Source organism: Schizosaccharomyces japonicus, assembly GCF_000149845.2.
Source record: "Schizosaccharomyces japonicus yFS275 unplaced genomic scaffold supercont5.1, whole genome shotgun sequence".
NCBI classification, from domain to species: Eukaryota; Fungi; Ascomycota; class Schizosaccharomycetes; order Schizosaccharomycetales; family Schizosaccharomycetaceae; genus Schizosaccharomyces; species Schizosaccharomyces japonicus.
Window position 1 is genome coordinate 3517272 of NW_011627860.1, and position 13441 is coordinate 3530712.

A 13441-nucleotide genomic window follows, 5' to 3' on the forward strand; every position below is an offset into this window, starting at 1 on the left:
AACCTGCTTAGTGAATGCCACCAACCACGCAAAATCCGCATTAGCACACTATTGCGTGCACCGCCGCACAGGTGACCGCGACCTTCACCACTCTTCCACACACCTCATCCTTAGCCAAAATGAAGTTCGGTTGGTGCCTAGTTGGCCTGTTGTTTGCTGTGGCCCAGGCCATCAGCTTTGAAGTGGTTGCCAAAGAGAACCCTGAACCTTTCTGCGTCCGCGAATTCGTGACCGAGAGCAGTTCCGTCCTCGTTGGCATCATCTCCTCCGGAAACTTGGGCGATGGACAGAAACTCGACATGGTTATTACTGACAATGAAGGAAACACTCTCTCCAGCACGAAGAACATTGTCAATGAGAAGAATGTCGCTTTCGACGTGAGAGGTCCTGTTGGGTTGAACTTGTGTTTCACTAATCAGTTGACCGAAGGTAAGCTCAAAAACGAGGTGATGAGGGTGTCTAGAAATTTTGTTTTATTCGCCGTTTGCTACTGCTACTTCTTCGCTGGTTGACTTTCTTTTGTTCCCCCTCTGTCTCGATCTCCCTATGTTCCCATACTAACAAATGTGCAGGTTCTCTCGCTTCACCATCAAAGAAACGCATGGTTCGTCTCGACTTTAATGTTGGCGCTGATGCTGATGACTACTCTGCACTCCAAAAGAACAGAAACTTGGAGCCTGTAGAGGCAGAGCTTCATCGCGCAAAGGATCTGGTCAAGGAAGTTCGCGGTCGCATGGATTACCAACAGCAGCGTGAGATGCGTTTCCGTGACACCAATGAAAGCACAAACAGTCGGGTGAAGAATTTTGCCTTCCTCACTACTTCGGCTTTTGTTGTCCTCGTCGGATGGCAGCTTCTGTATCTTCGTTCTTTCTTCCAACGCAAGCACCTTATTCCTTAAACAAAGTCGCGAACTCAAGTTGAACGAAACATTCACGTTTGCGGGCACAAACTCTGAGCGAAAAATAAACCTTCTCGGCGGGCTGTAAAGACCGCCGATAATTTGCACGGCATGTAACGCTCGTGATCGTGCACCAAACGGCATTATGACTTACGAAGCAAAATAGTTGCAATCAAAAACGGGCATAGCATAATGAAGGTTAGTCACAATGGCTCGATGATTGAAACAATCATAACCGGTGTAGCAGTTGTATGGGGTAGTAATAGTAGTAGTAGTAGTAGTAGTAGTAAAAGAGGACAGAGTTAACAGACGGGTGATAGGAGGGAGGGAGGGAAAGCTTGTGAACTTTGTTTATTGGAGCGCGACTGCAGCTCTCGTTGTAAATACGTGCTTGACATGCAGGTTGTGAAATCGTCTAACGTATTTTCTTAATAAGTTCATCAACAACACCGAGGAAGAGCATTGGACTGCAGACAGTCTCGTCGTTTACCCCAGAGTTCACGGCAGTTGTGGGGGATTTCAAGTCCGTAGAGTCGGATCGCCGACCTTCAATGAGTATAGGTTCGGAATGGGAATGAGACGTTATGGTAGAACGGTTCGTTCGCTTAAAGCGGATATCCAAGACAGAGGCTGCTCCAAGGGAAAACAGCTCAATAATTAAATTCACAGGCGTCCGTTCGTTCGTTAGTAGACAATCAATACGATAAATATTTCCACGAAGCCGGCCATCCTTCTCAGGCAGCCGGAATTGGCCTCCCATTTCCCGCAAAGCTGAATATAGGCGGGACAACAGGTCAAGGGGAGGACGTTCACTACGAATTCCATAATGCCAACGCAAAGGACGAATACGACCAGTGGTAGATAAACGCCGAAACTGCTTCTCGGGACACCGTTCTTCCATTAGCCGTGCATGTTCAATAGGAATTGAGGTTGGGAGCAAGCGAATAGTCGATTCAGGCAGAGACTCATCAGAATCTCCACACAAGGAATCTCCAATGTCCGAGTGCCAAGATGAAACACCAAACGCGTCGGGGAGATGAAGCGAGTTCCACGACGATTGAGCACGGCTTTCTGGTGAACCCGTGACATTAGGCGACGCAAGAGGAAGGGGGGAAGGGGATCGGAGGTACTGAGTACTATATGTGGTTTGTGTTGTGGGTCGTAAACTTGGGGAGGGAAAAGCAGAAACGGAAGGGATACGCATCGGGGCCTCAGTTGTCAATTCCGAGGGTATATCCATGGAGTTAGCTTTACTTCGAGCAGAGGCTGAAATCGTCCGTGCTCGTGGTCGACCACAGACAGTCGTACCCAGAAACCATGGATGCTGAACAATGCCGGCGACACGTATTCGATGTGTTGGTAATACCACTAACATCTGCCGAATAAGATCAGCTGCACCGCGTGAGACGTACGACGGAATATCGTACTGTCCTTTGCACACGCGGCTCAAAACATTCGTAATCATTAAATCTTCAAAAGGAAACGATCCAACAAGCATAACATACAATAAGATTCCACAGCCCCAGACATCAACATCGGATCCGTCATAATACCGACCTTGTATGACTTCGGGTGCTGCATAATGTGGAGTACCGCAGGCAGTGGTGAGGAACGTGCCGTCCTGCATTACATTCGATAATCCAAAATCCGTTAACTTGACGTGCAAATCTTTGTTTAAGAGTATACTATACAGGTTAGCATTACTCAATCGAAGCAAAGGACGAAAATAGCTATCAGGTTGTTGCAAATGTGTATGGTGAGTACAAGGAATTAAAGTTCCAAAACAGATGCTTATAAACATTGTTCTTTCTAAGGATATAAATTGCAATTCCTCCCGATACATAGCCATCCAACACTGCACCAACATCCATAATTTCCTACGCCCCCTTGCCAAGAGTACTTACTTTTCCAGTTTCAAATCTCTGTGTGCAACTGAATGGGCATGACAATAATCAATTGCAAACACAATTTGCCGGAAGATGGTACGGGCATCATCGTCGTTGAGCTGCGCTCGCTGTTAGTGGAAAAATAAGGGAGGAAACACGCGAACGGTAAGAACTGCATTACGGCTTTATAAGGTTTCCGTGGGTGCTAATTGCACCTCGTAGGCGTTCATACATGTCCGCGACAAGCAGTCTCGTCCAAACGAACCTTTTTTCGAGTAATCAAAAGACTATGGAGATCCATTTCCATGAATTCGAGCGCAAGGACTACATGCTGGCTCGTGGATAATACTTGATACAAACCAATGATGTTGGGATGGTGTAGATGTCTTAAAAAGTATACTTCTCTGAGCATCCGGGTATGTAACACCGGGTCCATCAGATCAGCTTTGGAAATCATCTTCAGAGCAGCTCTTTGATGTGTTTCGCAATGAACACCGACTGACTTGTTAGTATTGTCTATTACAATCATATAAGAAACGACGATTTTAGCGCGTACGCTTAACTTTACAAAAGCTGCCGCGTCCCAGCGTACGGCCCAGCTGCCAAGGCCCGACGCATTGCACATCCGGAGTCAATTCTGACGCCGCAGCTGCAGTTACGGGCTCTTGCATGGCAATTCGTGCCAGCCGCTGCACAGTATAAGTAGGTCTATCGTGAAGGGATATGGTTATTGGCAAGTTCTATTGAGCGGCAGCACACCACATAAGGGTTCGTAACGAGCCGCTTAGCCGAGCACGTCTGTACTACACGGGGTACTTTATGTGGTTAGTAGTGCAAGCGAGATAAAATAGCTGGATGATGATGTAGTTTTAGTGCTTCAAGCAATTAACGTTGAAGTAAGTTGAGCAGGTATTGCTAAAAAATCTTAGCGAATTGTGGGGTACAAGAGAAAGGAGACCAGGAAAAAGAAGGGAGGAAACAAGTAATAAGAAACAAAAAGCGCGTTTACGTGGGGTTAAGGCATAGGTAAACTCGCGACCGACAAGTCAATATGTCTTGTTGGATGTGTCTCTTAAACAAGGTGTTTCTAGCAGTGCTCGGAGATATTTGGAGAAAGACGCATGTTCCGTCTTCGGAACACGTAACGAATACATTTGCTGGATCATTTTCGGCTGTCAAACCAATGTTTACCTTTTCGTTGCCAAGGCTGCAATGTCCTTAGCAAAACACTACTTTTACCCTTTTTTTTCAAGAATTGTTTAAGTATTTCGTTAATTACTGTCTTCCTTATTCAGTGTATCGCTCTCGAGTTTTGGGCATTAGCTGGTTGGTCCATAAATAGAAATACCTTCTAGTTTCCTCAAATCTCGTCGAAAAACGCTCGTTCAAGTTTCATTCTCTTCACAGTGACCCAGACAGTTTTATTAAAAGTAAGCCAGATTTATTACGTAGCTGCATCTGCTCTTCAATTAGCCTCGGTATCGGGCCAAATTAAACACCTTTCGGGCCGTTTGTAAACACCGGTTCGTCTTTAGCGCACACACACATACACACTCTTCCTTCCAAAACCATCGACTACAACAGAAACAAACCGTTCTGGGAGTTTCATAACGTCCCTGAGCAATTTTATTCTTCGTGTACTCAATTACTTATTTGTAAGTTTTTTTTTAACGGCCAGAATTGTGCCGTCAGCAGTCATTTTGCGACCTCCTTTCGTTCTGTGTTTATGTTTATTTAATTCCTTGGAATGGAGACAGTTGAGGTTCGCAGTAAGGATCTGTTAGTGCGTTGGTTGAAGGTTAAGGAGAACTCGGTGATCAGCTGGCAGGTCCAGCCAAAGCGAAAGAGTATCCGTTACGCCATCTATCGTAAACCGGGAGACGGAGACGACAAGAATCAACATGGAAATGAAACGAAGACTGGGATGACAGGTATTGGAAAGGGACGTCTCGCCGCTGCCGGTTTGGTGCCCTTCTACGAAGGCACTCGCTGCATGCCAGACAAGCCTCACACAGGATCAGTGCTCGTGAAGCAGGCAGGACTTTATGCTTTTGTTTTGGACAACACGTTTTCAAAAAACACTGCAAAAACGGTAACATTCATTTTAACCGTTCAGTGTCAACCTACTTTACGTCCGGACATGTCTACGAATGATGTCAAGAACCAATTGTTGAGTGGTATACTACTTAAGAAGCGCAGAAAGAAGGCACAGGGTTATGCTCGTCGATTTTTCGTTCTGAATGTGACTGAAGGAACGCTTACCTATTACGCTACGAGTCATTCTTCCGCCATGCGTGGAAAAATTCCGGTTGGCATTGCTGTCATAAGCGTGTCTGCCGACACGCGGGAGATTAACGTTGACACGGGGGCGGAATTGTGGAACCTGAAGGCGCGCAGTGTCCAGGACTGGCGTCGCTGGTGCAACGCTATCGAGCGAACGAAGGCGCTGCATTCCGCAGCTGCCGTTCCGAGTTCTACCGAGTACACACGTGAATCTGCTTTTAAGCAACTCAGTTCTATTCACGCTCGTCTTCGTGAGTGTGTTGATATTGCTCACACTTACCGCCGGGCTCAACAATCCAAGGTCTCCATCTCGCCTAGTATTCCAGACATCCGCATCCATCTATCCGACGAAGCTATCGACTCGCATGGTAGCGAGAATCCCTCGTCGCAACCGAACAACTCCACGTCCGATCCAAACTCTCAGGGAAGTCGTGTTGGGGATAACACATCTGCTGGCATCGTATTGCGCCGGGTAACTCGCTTGCTGAATTCATTGTTGCATGAAGTAGAGTGTTTTGTTCAGCATTACGAATTTCATCGCGAACTCGCTGGTCAAGCAAGCCCATTGTCTCGTAACTCGATTGATTCTACCACAAGTGATTCCTGGTTTGATGCCACTGATTCTGCAAGTATCATGCAGGTCACTCATGACAAAGACTCAATGACAAGTAGCAGTGAAGATGCTGAGGATGCTACCAATTTTACACCAAACTCGTTGCATAAAGAATCTAGTGGTTCTGCCCAAGAATCTGTATCTAACACACTCTCTACGGAGTCATCCTCGACGGATTCGGAATTGACAGAATCTTCCTTTGAAAGCAGCCCGGATCTGCAAACCGCACCACCTTCTCCTGACACTCTGGCAACTTCCTTTGAAGATGAGAGTGAGTCTGATGATGTTTCGCATAAGAATGGTGTTGTGATATCTGATACACAGGTTCCGGTAACAACTGTTGAGGAGCCAAAGCAAAAGGTTGCTGCACCAATAGGACAAGTGGTTCAAAGCGTCTCTGTGCCTGATGAGGTTAAGCGTAGTGCGCCTTCCGTCCGTTCGTCCATTAGTAAGCAACCGAATGCTCCTGAATCAACATCCTCCACTCGCTCCACTATGCCCATTAAGCAATCAAACGCACTTGGCTCGTCGTCCTCTCTCCGTCCCACTATGTCCCTCAAGCAGCCGAAGGCTCTTGACTCGGCACCCTTAATTCGTTCTTCAACTACCGTAAGGCAGCCAAGAGCTCTTGTGTCTTCACCCTCTCTCCGTTCTTCCGTCACTAAGCATTCAAGGCCTCTTGAATCCTCACTCTCGGTCCGTTCTACTGTTCCCCCCAAACAACAACCGAAAGTCCCCGAAACATTTGAGCAACAGCTGTTACGAACCATTTATCACAATCATCCTCTTCCTCCCTTACCTCATGCTCGTGTTAAGCGACGTCAAACGATTCCTGCCATCACTGAACAGCCTCCAAGTATGTTCCAGCTTCTTCGGAAGAACATTGGAAAGGATGTGTCTGCTGTTACTGTTCCTGTTGTCTCAAACGAGCCTTGCAGTTTGTTGCAGCGCATTTCAGAGGACTTGGAGTATTCTGAACTGCTAGACAAGGCGAATGAAGCGTCGGCTGATATGAAGATGTTCTATATCGTTGCATTCGCTATCTCCAATTTTTCCAATATGCGGCATAAGGAACGCAGTGTCCGCAAAGTATTCAGTCCTTTGTTGGGAGAAACCTTTGAATTGGTTCGTGAAGATAAGAACTTTCGGTTTATTGCCGAAAAGGTTAGTCATAGACCGCTTATTGTCGCGAGTCATGCGGAATCACCCAATTGGGTTTGGAATCATTCTCCAAAACCCGTTCAAAAGTTTTGGGGAAAATCTATGGAACTGAATACTCTTGGACCCGTCACCATTAAGCTGGCATGCGGTTCTACTTTCAAATTCGTTAAGCCGTCATGCTTTTTGAAAAATGTCGCTATTGGTGAGAAATACGTGGAACCTTACGATCATTTAATTATTACGGACTTAACGACCCTTGATAAGGCTAAAATCCAGTTCAAATCCGGTGGTTTATTTTCTGGAAGAAATGAAGATTTTGTAGCGCATGTTACTCGCAAAAACGGAACTACTGATTCTCGCTTTATGAAAGGAAAGTGGACTTCTCATGTATCTATATGCAGTTCAACAGACAAATCCTATGAGAAACGAATCTGGAGTGTTGGAAAGCTTGTAAATAAACCAGAATCTCACTGTGGAATGACTGTTTTTGCATCCCAACTTAACGAAATTACAAAAATTGAGGAAGGAATGCTTCCTCCTACCGACACTCGTTTAAGACCTGATCAGCGTTATCGGGAAAATAACATACTTGACAAAGCTGAACCCCTCAAGCTGGAACTTGAACAAAAGCAGCGCGAGCGTCGAAAGGCTATGGAGAAAAACCAAGAGCAGTGGCAGCCCAAATGGTTCAAACAGGTGTCAGACGAACATCATGAAGGCCCTGTTTGGCAATTGACGCAGCCTGATGATTATTGGCAATCTCGAATGAAACATAGTTGGGGTCGATGCCCTAAACTCTGGTAGACTACCGGAATGTCCGCACCACACATACATTAAGAATGTGAAGCAATGTTTTATTTGCTTGCACTACATGCGTCTTCATATATCAAAAAAACAGTCAACCATTTTTGGCAGCGCATTACCATCGGATTGATCAGTTAGACTATATTAATGTTGCCTTTCTTTCACGATTACTATCATTATTCATTTTATAAAAGCTGCATAACACATTTTTTGTTGCTGTTTGTCGGGCCTGTTCTGTTGATAGCCATGACGTGTACGACTCACATTCATGAACCATCCTACGAAATTCAAATACACCATTATATACACTTAGCTGATACAGCATAAGATCTCAATGTCTTCTAATAAAGGATTCTGGCGCCGCCCACTACCATTGAGTTTGTTGGGTTTGGGTATTGTTGGTACAGGACTTGTTTACTTCATCAAGCCGTCTCCTATTGACAAAAGCTATCCCCCTCAAGTTGCCAAGTATCTTCATCGGGCCATTTACTATAGTGGAGACCGGGTTCATGACTTACCAAAGGCACTTACGTATTATGAAAAGGCGCTGGAATCGGCGACCTCTTGTATGAGCATGGCCTCACCTGCTGTTCAAGGAATTGACATCCAAATCGCAAATGTTTATGAGGCAATGGGACAAAAAACAGATGCTGCAAACGTTTATCTTAAAATTTTGGATAATACTAAAGATCAAACTAATTTTGTCGAACAGCGGGTGTATATTTCCAGCAAACTCATTGAACTGTTAGAGCAATTAGGGCGTGATGAAGAAGCAGCCTCTGTGGCCGATGACGCTTTGAAAGTGGTGTTCTCTGGAAAATTCAATCAACCGGAAGAATCTACTAGTCGTATTTTAGAACAGTGTGGTAATTTATACCTGAAACTAGGAAGTCCCAATTTGGCATTGCCATTGTTCAAACGGGCGTTTGATTTGACTACCGCCAATCCTTCTTGTCATGGTCTCGTTCTTATGCATAACTTGGCGACCAGTCTGATAGCAGAAGCAGGTATAACGGAGTCTCGTTACCACTCACGATTGTTTTCTGAAGCTACGGACTGGTTAAACAAAATCATTGCCTCTTACCGACTGTGTTTGGAAAAGGATCGCAACTCTGAATGCCATTCTGCATACTCTGCCGCTCATTATACATTAGGTAGTCTGGCGGAACAAAATGGGAAAATCCAAGAAGCCCGTCGTTTGTACGAAAAGGCTGAGCAAATGCGTGTAATTGCTCCGTATAACGATGCCTCTATCCTTGCTCGGATTGCTTTGGATCGTTTAAATGACAAGGAGTCAAACACCGATGCCTGATACAACGGAACATACCTTCTGTTGTTTCCGTTTTTTGATTCGTTTGATACACACACATACACACACTTTTCCTAAACTGTTACTCAACCTGACTGTGTCATGCGTTACAACCAAAAGAACAGTTTTATAACAAAAATAAATAGAGAATCCTTTAATGGTCCCCCTAGTAAACAAAAGCGGTGAGGTTGTCGTGTAAGGTGCTTGAAGAGGATGTTTGAGTTATAACAGTTTTTTTTATTCATTTACTTAGTAGCCAGGCTCTGTAGAAGTAAAAAATAGTAATAATAAGGATACATTAAAAAAATTCCGAATAATTTATCTTAATTTATAAACAGTCTCTCGGTCTTTTTCAAATTGGTTTAATAATAGAGGTCGTACGGTATTACATTATACACAACGTTTGATAACTTCTTAAACAGTATTCCACGCTTGAGAATAAGGCATGTCCTGTTATTATTCTTATTTTTCTGTTTATTGTGTGGACATAAGTATGGTGGTTTACTTTTTCCTCACCACCAAGAGAAAAGCGAAAACTGCTGGGCGAGAGCGTAAAGAGTGGGATTTAGGAATAGGGATTTTCAATTGTTACTAGGGGTTTCATTGTGTGTTTGAATTCTGCTGGAAGTGGACAGTGACAAAAAAAATGGAAACCACAAAAGCACACGTTCTAAATTGTCAATTCTCGAGCTGGTATCCTAAGTTTAAAAAACTGACACCACGTGCAAGGATTCTGAAGCCAATTCCACCTTCAGTGCTGAATTATTTGAATCAGGATGGAATTTTTTTGGGGGGAAGTGATGATGATGAAAATGAGGACGACGGTGAGATCAAAGATGAAGACGACGAAAATGTTCAGCGTGCTCGTGTATCAGCAGAGGACCTGAAGTTGATTACAGATACAATTGAAGAGTTGGGCGGTAGTGTAGTTCCAAAGTTAAACTGGTCGACGCCAAAGGATGCTCTGTGGATTGCACCAACAAATTCCCTCAAATGTACAAACGCAAGCGATATTCTCCTTCTACTCAAGGCGTCTGATTTTGTTGCTCATGACCTTGATGATCCCTTTGACAATTGTAAAGACGATGTTGTCGGCAAGCTGACGGAAAACTTTTCATACGAGCTCGTATTGAAGGAATGGTTTCCTATCCACACTTCACACGAGTATCGATGCTTTGTTAAGGGAAGAAAGCTGGTTGCGGTTTCTCAACGTGATCCTAATTACTACGATTTTCTTGAGAAAGAAGCTCCAGAACATTTAGAGTTACTGATAGAGCTCTCTGAAAAACTTCATGATTTTCCAGATGAAAACTGTAAGTTGTTTTTGCAAAGTGTTTTGCGCATGGAGCACTTATCCTTTACTAACCGCATAAAAACAGTTGTTTTTGACGCATATATTCAAAAAGACCGGGCATTTTTAATTGACATAAACCCTTATTCCCTTACTACTGATGGCCAATTGTTCTCCTGGTCAGAAATCAATAAACTCAACACGGATGATCCTGTTCTTCGTCTTGTTCCAAAAGGTCCTTTCGGTAGCTCTGGGTCCATGTATTCAGAAAATCGTGTTCCCTTCGATATGGTTGCCGCGAATCTTGGCGGAAATATATCCGAGTTTGCCAATAGCATGCAACAAAGCATGGCAGCAGAAGAAAAGAAAGACAAGTTTTGACCCAAGAAATAAAATTAAGAAAGCTTCGATAAAAACCACAAAACGAAAGGGAGGGAATGACAAAAAGAATGTGTTTTTTTTTTTCAGCGTGAATGTAGACAAGCAAGTGTCGTCGACTGTAGTAGTTTATATACAAACGGGAATGATATGTCTCCAAAAAGGATAGGACAAAGTTGGCCTAACTTACAATGATAGATTTTGTGTATGTATGGAAGTTTCCAACATAACTAAACATGAATACTATCATCTAGTTTGGGTGCGGACTTTCCCTTCCAATTACTGTAAGCCAGGTAGCGATGGTTCAATTCGGTGCGCCAGTGAATGCCGTAGGAAGACTGCATGGCACCGGTTGACGGTTGAGGAGAACAATAGATTAAACGATGTATGCGGGAGTGCAACAAGGCCATGGAACACATAACACATGGTTCGTGTGACATGACTGCAGTCAAGTTTGTGCATAAATAACGTTCTTCTTTTGGGTCGTGATCAAGCATACGTCGCTCCCGTTCTTTAACGGCTACATTGTTTATACCCTGAATGGCTGCATGATGCAAAGGATTACCAGAATTTTTCCGATCATCTGCTTGTAAAGACAGGATAGTATCGTTGTCCAAATCGTAGATGGCAATAGCACACGGAACGTTTCCGGAGGATTCTTGCTGACGTGCTAAACGTAAAACCTCGTCCATCACGCTGTCGAGCTGTCCAAGTTGAGCATTCGTCAGTTGCTCCACCCGATCAACAGGACGACGAAACGAAACAGGCCATACCTTAGACCATTCCGAAAACTGCTCTTCTGTCAGTGGAGGGAAAGCCGGAACTCCAAAGACGCTAAGTTCAGCTTCGATCCCTCTGTCGGCAAGAATCTTTTCCAGTTGATCTCTTGTCATAGCAGCCTCTGGACACAGAATCACCTCAAGTATAAGAGGCTCTCCTTCTTTTTGAATACGACGAAGCCTTTGATTGTGAAGTAATTTTTCATTTTGAATAGAGCGATATTCTTTCACAAAAGCAGCCGCTTTTGAAGCATACTTTGGCTGAATTCTTCCTAACCAAACATTTTCTACACTCGTTAACACCTCTATGCGCGTCATTTTCCGTACCGGTTTGTAGACTTCGAGTCTCGAGATGTGATTTTACTAATTGAAAGGGCCATTGCTCTTCTGGGACAAAAGAGCTTTTATTCGTCATTGTTTGAAAGCACTGATGAGCAGTCGGTACAACAAACGAACAGTATAATGCTGAATCAATGTTCCTCCTTTTTATGAAGTCAGCCGAAAGCTAAGAGCAAAAAGTCACCGTTAAGGAGTTGGAACTGTGACAGAGGAAACCGACTCTCTCAATAGAACAGCCTTCCTATTGTGTAGTGATAAAAACAATTATACTTTAACTACGCTTTACAAATGACTAAAATTGTTATAGATGGTTCGTAAAACTCCCGCAAATCTATTCAGAATCGAAAAAGGAAAAAAGAAGTATTATTAAATCATCGGAATAAAAGGTTCAACTGTAAGCGATTAGGGCAGATTAGTGTTGGTCGGGAAGCAAGTATTAACGGTAGATGTACAAGAATTAGTAGGTCCGTAGAAATATCGAGGGCCAAAAAAAAAAAAAAAAAAAAGCTCTAACGGGCAAGATCCACTTCTCTCGCAGTATTAGAAGAGCCAAATTAGGAAACAAACGTTAACAAAACACAGGAGAAAGCTCTGTCGAACGAAAGAACATCCTCATTTTTTTTTCGTCGCAGCAATGCAAACATTAATCAGTCATAAAATGCCCAAAGGAGTCCGCATATTTGCCCAAGAGGCAGAGGTTTTAAGCGGGAGAATATGGCGTAGAATTGCTCGTTTAGTTCTATTCGTAAGCGTCCCAAATTAACAGCAGTCCGATGAGCCGCTCTTGAGAGCGCATCGGAGTCTTGATGTAACAAGACGTGAAGTTTTTCAATGAGTCTTGAGTGTGAACGTTTCACCTGGCTCAAAAAGGTCTCACCGTCCTCGCAATCCACGTAGAGCAGCCGAACGCAAGGAATTGAGGGACACTCGGTCCACGACAACAACTGTGCTACTTCTGCAAGATCAATGCGCTCGTTTATAAATACAGAAGTATACGCTAAATACTCCGTTAGCTTTACAAGCGAAGATCGGCAAAAATCTAGTAGTTCTGGTGACGAATTCGAGGGAAGGATGCTGTTCAGCACGTTCATGTACATATTCAGCAATTGGAAAGCAGACCTCTGGGTGCCGGTGAAGGGATCCTCTTGCATTGAAGTGTTGGGCACCAGCCGAAGCAGTATTGGTTCAATTCGGACGGGAAGGCGTATTTGCTGCAGGGAGGCATAGCCCGTGAAGGACTCACTGTTGTTCACAGGAATGCATGGACGCTCGCACCATTCACGAGCATTGCTCCGCAAACCACTGGGCCCACTCGTCGAAGTGCTGGAGGACTCCATCAGAGGACAGTCGGAAAACTGCCCCAAGAAGTACGCGAGCAGGGAACGGGTCACAAGAATATGTGAGGGATTCTCCTCGTGCAGCTCGACAACCTTGTCAGTCAGCTCCTCGAATGTTTCTAGCATCCGACCAACTCGTTCACTCTGATGGAATCCGCGCACAGAACTCTGCTCCTCGTCGTCCTGCAGCTGCCGCATGTTAGACACGCTTTGACCCGCCAGAGGCAGGTTCTGTTGAAGCTCGACAGCTCGTTCATGGAGCAACGTGTCGATGTAGTTCCAGACAATCCAGTCCAGCGAAACAATTAGGGCTCTGTCGTTGGTTCCCGGGGGGGTCTCTTTCATGACGAGAGAAAAACG

The 13441-nt window shown here is 44.4% G+C and overlaps 7 protein-coding genes across 7 annotated transcripts; 4 read left to right on the forward strand and 3 right to left on the reverse strand.

Moving 5' to 3' along the window:
• Positions 1-48: 48 nt before the first annotated feature.
• On the forward strand, positions 49-1192 carry SJAG_00357 (COPII-coated vesicle component Erv25). The gene is made up of 2 exons (XM_002171607.2): positions 49-429; positions 573-1192. The coding sequence occupies exons 1-2, from the start codon at positions 120-122 to the stop codon at positions 899-901; spliced, it is 639 nt and encodes a 212-aa protein (XP_002171643.1). The 5' UTR covers positions 49-119; the 3' UTR covers positions 902-1192.
• SJAG_00356 (CAMK/CAMKL/AMPK protein kinase Ppk9) lies at positions 421-4218 on the reverse strand. The gene is made up of 4 exons (XM_002171606.2): positions 3344-4218; positions 3053-3285; positions 2806-2906; positions 421-2586 (listed from the first exon to the last, which is right to left on the reverse strand). Exons 1-4 carry the CDS (start codon positions 3456-3458, stop codon positions 1317-1319), a joined length of 1719 nt encoding a protein of 572 aa, XP_002171642.2. The 5' UTR covers positions 3459-4218; the 3' UTR covers positions 421-1316.
• Positions 4219-4534: 316 nt separating this feature from the next.
• Positions 4535-7648, forward strand: SJAG_00355 (sterol binding ankyrin repeat protein; the record flags this gene model as incomplete). The annotated part of the gene is made up of 2 exons (XM_002171605.1): positions 4535-5954; positions 6309-7648. 2 exons carry the CDS (start codon positions 4535-4537, stop codon positions 7646-7648), a joined length of 2760 nt encoding a protein of 919 aa, XP_002171641.1.
• A 115-nt stretch (positions 7649-7763) lies between these two features.
• SJAG_00352 (tRNA specific adenosine deaminase subunit Tad3) lies at positions 7764-11952 on the reverse strand. The gene is made up of 2 exons (XM_002171602.2): positions 11733-11952; positions 7764-11692 (listed from the first exon to the last, which is right to left on the reverse strand). The coding sequence occupies exons 1-2, from the start codon at positions 11818-11820 to the stop codon at positions 10857-10859; spliced, it is 924 nt and encodes a 307-aa protein (XP_002171638.1). The 5' UTR covers positions 11821-11952; the 3' UTR covers positions 7764-10856.
• Positions 7983-8960, forward strand: SJAG_00354 (hypothetical protein; the record flags this gene model as incomplete). Its single annotated transcript, XM_002171604.1, has 1 exon — positions 7983-8960. The coding sequence occupies one exon, from the start codon at positions 7983-7985 to the stop codon at positions 8958-8960; it is 978 nt and encodes a 325-aa protein (XP_002171640.1).
• On the forward strand, positions 9443-10740 carry SJAG_00353 (D123 family protein). The gene is made up of 2 exons (XM_002171603.2): positions 9443-10270; positions 10337-10740. Exons 1-2 carry the CDS (start codon positions 9604-9606, stop codon positions 10627-10629), a joined length of 960 nt encoding a protein of 319 aa, XP_002171639.2. The 5' UTR covers positions 9443-9603; the 3' UTR covers positions 10630-10740.
• Positions 11953-12391: 439 nt separating the features above from the next.
• On the reverse strand, positions 12392-13426 carry SJAG_00351 (hypothetical protein; the record flags this gene model as incomplete). Its single annotated transcript, XM_002171601.1, has 1 exon — positions 12392-13426. The coding sequence occupies one exon, from the start codon at positions 13424-13426 to the stop codon at positions 12392-12394; it is 1035 nt and encodes a 344-aa protein (XP_002171637.1).
• Between the last annotated feature and the right edge of the window lie 15 nt (positions 13427-13441).